Consider the following 6,629-nt stretch of genomic DNA (forward strand, 5'->3'; position numbering starts at 1 on the left):
TGCGCCTCAAAAATGATACCTTATTTCTTAATTAAATAACATTATATAGCTAGCATTGGAATATCCCTACTTTCAAACTGATATGTGCAGAATTGAAAATTTGTGGATTATTTTTTTACTATTTCTGCAGCTCTCTGCACTCTTTGCAGAAAAAAATGTGCACTTTGCCAAAACATCAGAAGAATGCAAAAAAAAATAAATCACTGTACATTTTTGCATTTTTATTGGATCATAAAATGCTCACTTTTACAGTGTAGTGTGCATAGAAGAAAATAAGCAAAATGAAACAAATAAACACACTGTGATACTACAGAAATGAAACTTTACCCATGTCATTTTTTAAGTGTATAAGGAAGATTATGGAAATCCATTCACATACTAGTAATTACTAGTAAAAAATCAACATGTAAAGCTGATCATTTAATGCCATATCTTATGAATGCAAACTGTAATTGTTGCTGCCATTTTTTGCCAATCATCTTGGCTCCTCTAGATGCTGAGGAATTGCTAGGTGGATAATGTTGAAAAAAAACTGCCTCTACATTCACGAGTAATTATGCCAGCCAAGTGCATATGGTATGTCTCAGTAATAGAATTAAAAATGATTTTGAATGACAAGTGTTCTTTGATATTACGTCTTCACTCCTTCGTTTTTGTGTGTCGGTAGAGCATAAGGGGCCCCCAGGAATTGGTCCGCTATACGTCCCGCCTCTCGGAGGCCACTGAGCAGGGCCCCGTGAACAGTGGCTGGGTAGTTCCTGATGGTGTGCTCCCCGGCGAAGAAGAGGCGAGGTAAACTGCCAGAGGAATTGGAAACAGGGGTGGCCATCAAGTCGTAGTCATTGCCTGTGAAATCAAAGTTGTCCAAAATTGATTATCACGTTCAAGGTTTTGCTTTGATGTAAATGTTATGCATAAAACGTCAATTACAATATCTAAAGTGACAGTCTTAAAAATAAAAATAAAAGCAATTTTTATAACCCTGGCAATGAGATTGAAAACATTTAGTTATTAATCTCAACACAATTTCTACAACAGATGAAACATAGACCATATTTAAGTCACGTAAGTGACACATACTGATCAGAGATACAAAAATAGGCCTCAATTAAAAGATTTGTTTTAGAGATATTTTTTTTTAAATTTAGTTTGATTTGTTGACTACTACATTGAACACTGTTGAAAAACCAACAAGTTTTCTCTCTCTTACATAATACATTAACCTAGGTTGAATGTTGTGAAACATGATGCTTCTAATGATTTGACTTCTGATGTTTGTTTCTTTTTTTGCCGAAAACATTCACCTTTTCTATGTAATGACCTCCATGAATATGACATGCCAAGTATAAAAAAATTAACAGAAAAAACAAAAGTGGAAATTTTTTATCCCTGCTTCATGTACTTTAAACTTTATGTGTTAATGTGAAAGTTAAACGTTTACTTATCCTAGATAGCTACCAAAAGTTTCTACAATAAAACTGCAATACCTTTCACAAAAAATTTTAAACACTTCATCATACCAGATTTTATCGTTGTTAAGTATGTAATTTTTATCTTAAATGTTGAATAAAAACTGATTCCATCTCTTAATTTGATAATGGAAAGGAAAATTCTTTATCAAAGATTTTCTCTATAAACAAAAGAGAAAAATGCCACAAAATTACATAATAACATAGAATTTGAGTCGGCTCTATGATTTTCTAGACTGATACCAATGCCATTTTATTTTTCAAATGAGGGAAAAATGTACTTTAATTAGAATCTAAAATGCACTCTTCACCCAAAAGTAATTATTCAAAACTTTTATCATGTTATCAAAAATTCACAGAATTTTTAACAGGACCTAAATTTAAGCACAATTTCTTCTCCACAATTGATCCTGCATGAGTTTTTATACATGTACATAGGAACTGACAATCAAAAATCTTGGGTGAAGATTACTGAAGATTTTTTTTTATGTCTATTCAAACTTTGATGTTACCTAAGATATTTCAGGTTACAAAGTGTGATGATTTAGGCCTCATATTTTCTTTTTAATTATAAATCACACATACAAAAACATACAGACAGATGGGCAGACAGAAAGATGGATGGTCATGAATGCCAAACCATATCAAATGTCAAAAAAAAGTGTCACATTATGACTTTTCTGTTTTTTGTAATGTCCTATAATACTGTAGATTGGCAAATAATCACGATGGTTTTAATTTCACTATGTTCACGATTTTTAATTTTTCAGTAAATTTAAACCCATCGTGAATGCTTTTATTAGTTTTAGAAACGTTTAAATGCTTATACGAAATTTTAATTATTTTTTTAACAGCATGAAATTAAAACCGTTGCGATTGGTAGTTTTTGAGAAATCGTGAAATTTTAACACCGTGGAATTAAAACAACTTACAGTATTATAGCAGGAATGTGACTATGTTTAATTCATAGTGGTTACTTTCCTGTTATATGAACTTGCAGTCAACATTAAAAGAATTACTGTGAATTAAGTCCATAATTTTTTAGGAGGTGGGGGGGGGGATTTATTATTATTTTTTAAGGGGAATGAAGAGAACCACAAATTCAAATCCAACAGGAAACATAAGCATTTTGTAATTCAATATAGAGATTCTTCTTAACCAAAAACGCAAAGTCCCTAAAACCAGAAATTTTTCTTAAACCTACAAAATCTGCTCCCTCAAATTAAGAAATTTGACAGTATTTCAGATTCCTATGTCTCCCTTGTACACCAAAGCTGAAACTACCTGAGGATCCGGCTGCCACAAAAGAGTAAGATCCACGAGCCCAGGGGTCTGCCCTCCAGCGGGTAACCAGGGTCTCTTTGGGCTACAAATAATGGAAATAATATAACAATGGAAAATGGAAATAATATAAACAACTGAAATAACTTGTAAGTGATTCATGATACAATTGATTGAAATATTCAATTTCCAATCAATTCATGATGCATGTATTGATATTTTATTGTGTTGAAAAAAAAAATTGCATATTGTCTAGAACTTTAAAAAAAGGTAAGATTCACGTATCAAAAAATTAATTCTTAAACCCCAGTCACATTTCCAAAAACGACAATCGGCCGACGGTTTTTGAAGCAAAAATGGGGTTCTTCGGGTGACAGTCGGCAGTTCATCGGCCGTTGTCTTGCCCGATTTTGACCTCTTTTTTTGTCGGCTGACCAATTTTGTGTCCATCTGTCCAAGTTATAATTTTTCTGCGTCAGTGGCCGATTTCCTCAATTGAAGTTATCCGTCAACCAACCTTCTTACATCGTCTGACCTTCGGCGGTCAGTTTATAAAATCGGTCGTCTGTCGTTGGACAATAAGGGTGTTTAAAATTTCGGCCGACGATTAAAATCAAACTGTAGCTCAGAGCTCGATGATCGGGTGACGATTGGCCGACTTGTGAATATTTAACCTATTAAGGATACATAAAACAAACAAAATTTTGATGCATGGATTGATATATATTTTTTGAACAGAAATAACATAATTAATCCGTAAGATGTAAAGAAATCTCAAGTATTCTTTGCTGCTTAGATATGCACCATTTGTAGTTTTTAAGCAATTCCATACGAAATTTTGCACACATTTTCAACATTGAGTCACAATTTTATAAGATTCTGCGACTTTGCCTTGCAAACATTACTCACGTCAACTATCTGAATATAGATCTATGAAAAAAAAAATTGCTGATTTCTAAATAACAAGATTTTGTGTGTTATTTATCCAAGTCATCGGTGTCCCTAGGAAATAATGTGACTGCTCCGTGTCACCCAATACTGTGTCGGCTGATCATGTTCTTTCAGCCGACAAGACCAGAAAAATTTAGTCGCCAGACCATCAGCTTAAATGTGACCTAGGCATAACTAACATAAATGCCCTTGGCTCAGAAGAGTTTCAATGTATTTGTGCATATATTTTTAACCAAACAAAAAGAACTTACCTGAGGAACTGCATTGTTTCCAAAAATACCCTTGAGAACCACCAGAGACCGCCCCACTATGACATCATCACTAACATTCTCCATAATGGCCGCCGCTTCCCCGGCAACCAGGGCCAGCAGAACTGGGGCCTTGTACAGATTCCAGAAAAGAAACAGTTCCCCCCTACTGGCTGTAGTGCTACCCACATGACCAAATAGGTTAGCATTAGGGTCCCAGAATACTCTGTCAAAGCACAGCACTACCTGTAAGAGAAATGTTTGAAAAGAAAACAAAGCCGAAAATTAGTGGAGAAAAATGTCTATTAATGATGATTTTTTTCTGCTAAAAGGAAATTTTTCATTTACACTTATATATATCTTTACTTCTTACAGTCACAATCATGTAAGTGAAAACTTCTTCAAACTGTCAGGGTGTGTGTGTGTGTAAGGGGGGAGGGGGCTAAGAATAATTATTGGAAAATAATATAAAAAGGTCTTGAAAATGCTCATCTCTTCTATTTCTAATCTATATGTTGCAATTTAAGTTATGCTTTTTTGGTAAAGTGCATCTTATTGACTGAATATCAAGGAATAAAATTCCTGAGCATGATCTTGAAAAAAAAAAAACTTGCTTTATTGAGGTTTCCAAATCCCATCCTCTGTATGGCTGAGGACTTCCACTCCGGTAACGGTGGATTGAACTGAACACAATTAAGGCCATTCCCCTTGATGCACTCTTTCAGCACCCCCAGGGGTAAGGTACACAGGACGGCGTCCGCCTTCAGGGTCTGCTGGTTGGAGTTATTTTTAGCGTTACTGACCACTAGCTCCACCCCCGTGGCTGTGTGATTACACTTCCTGACCGCGGTGTTGAGCTTGATGTCCAGACCCTCTGCTAAGGCCACTGGGACACAAGAGTAGCCATTTCGTACTGTTAAAAATTTCAACAGACATTATTTTTCTCATTCACATGGCTGTAATACTGTAGACATAATACATTTGGCTTGTATTCCTTTTAGCGCTTTTGATGGAAAGATACTTCGGCTAGTTCAAGTACATAGCTAAATGTCTTAAATATTGATACATGAATAAGAACATTAATCAAAGGCCTGAAGGGCCACAATGGCACCGCGCTTTAGATATGGCAGTGATACCGTGAAATAATTATATAGCTTAGTTGTACATGTATAATTATCTAGATGAAATACCCAGATTTCAGCATTTATGAAATAAAAGTATTCAACTCATATGGTCCAACTGAACAGCTTGAAAACAGGTTTTAATGTGTAGTCACTAGTCAGTACCCCGTTAAAAGACTATCAGGACCATACTTGATAACACCCAAGATGTAAAAATCTGGTCATTTGTGTACATGTATTGATAATTCTTCTATTTAAACAAGAGGCCCATGGGCCTTATAGGTCACCTGAGCATTATGCAACAACTTTCCAGTGACTGAATTTGATTCATGTTTAAAGCCAGATGCTATAGCATTCACAATTTTGAAAGAGGCACCATTGATCATTATAACAATACATTTAGCAGTTGCTTAGTTTGGTTACTTAATACCCAAAGGCAGGGTAGGGGAGCAAAAAATGCATGTCAACTAATCAGTAGTGCCCCTTTCACACATGAACCCCTGACCCTTAGGCCTAGATCCACATATTGCACAATTTTTAAAAAGGCATCCTTGCTTTTCAAAAATATTTGATTAATACCAAGGAGCAGATTTCAAACAATACATTCATTTTCACTATATAAATACACCCCCCCCCCTCCCCCCCCCCCCCGTCTATGGTACCCCTGACCCAGGGGCCTTGAAATTCACAATTCTGGAAGATTAGGACCCTTGCTCATTATAACTATATAGGTATGTTCACCTGCGTAATTCCTAGGAGTAGAAAGGAAAATTTTCAAAGAATTCATGTATTTTCACTATAATATCAATAGAGCCCCGCCCAAACACCAGAGACCCGACCCTGGGGCCATAAAATTCACAATTTTGGAAGAGGCATTCTTGTTCATCATTACTATATACTTAGTTAGTTTATTTAAAACCTGGGAGCAGAGAAAAAAAATTCAAAGAATCCATGTATTTTCATTATATAATCAATAGAGCCCCGCCTTAACACCAGAACCCCTGACCCTGGGGCCATAAAATTCACAATTTTAGTAGAGGCACTCTTGCTCATCATAACTATGCACTTACTTAGTTAACTTAATACCAAGGAGCAGAGAAGAAGATTTTCAAAGAATTCATGTATTTTCTCTATATAATCTATAGAGGCCCGCCCTAACACCAGAACCCCTGACCCTGGGGCCATAAAATTCACAACTTTGGTAGAGGCACCCTTGCTCATCATAACTATGCATTTAGTTTATTTATTTAATACCTAGGATCAGAGAAGAAGATTTTCAAAGAATTCATGTATTTTCACTATATAATCTATAGAGCCCCACCCTAACACCAGAACCCCTGACCCTGGGGCCATTAAATTCACAGTTTTGGTAGAGGCACTCTTGCTCATTATAACTATGCACTTAGTTGGTTTATTTAATACCCAGGAGCAGAGAAGAAGATTTTCAAAGAAATAATGCATTTTTACTATATACTTATTTAGCCCGGCCCTAGCACTAGAACCCTTGACCCCAGGGCCATGAATTTCACAATTTTGGTAGAGGACTCAATGCTGATTAC

The 6,629-nt window shown here is 35.7% G+C and overlaps 1 protein-coding gene across 3 annotated transcripts in view; it reads right to left on the minus strand.

Annotated features, from left to right (window-relative positions):
- Positions 1–206: 206 nt before the first annotated feature.
- Positions 207–6,629, minus strand: part of LOC134281696 (lysine-specific histone demethylase 1A-like) — a 21,188-nt gene continuing 14,765 nt past the window's right edge. For 2 of the 3 annotated variants that reach the window (XM_062764131.1, XM_062764130.1), the window contains exons 14-17: positions 4,564–4,862; positions 3,953–4,195; positions 2,754–2,835; positions 207–846 (exon numbers count right to left, since the gene is read on the minus strand). In XM_062764131.1, coding sequence (XP_062620115.1) covers positions 632–846; positions 2,754–2,835; positions 3,953–4,195; positions 4,564–4,862 — 839 coding nt within the window. In that variant the 3' untranslated portion in view covers positions 207–631. Of the gene's footprint in view, positions 847–2,753; positions 2,836–3,952; positions 4,196–4,559; positions 4,863–6,629 lie in introns of all 3 variants that reach the window. The other variant, XM_062764128.1, reaches the window with a different exon arrangement.

The sequence above is a fragment of the Saccostrea cucullata genome, unplaced genomic scaffold (assembly GCF_032062105.1).
Source record: "Saccostrea cucullata isolate Sc308-1 unplaced genomic scaffold, CSIRO_AGI_Scuc_v1 ctg286, whole genome shotgun sequence".
NCBI lineage: Eukaryota > Metazoa > Mollusca > Bivalvia > Ostreida > Ostreidae > Saccostrea > Saccostrea cuccullata.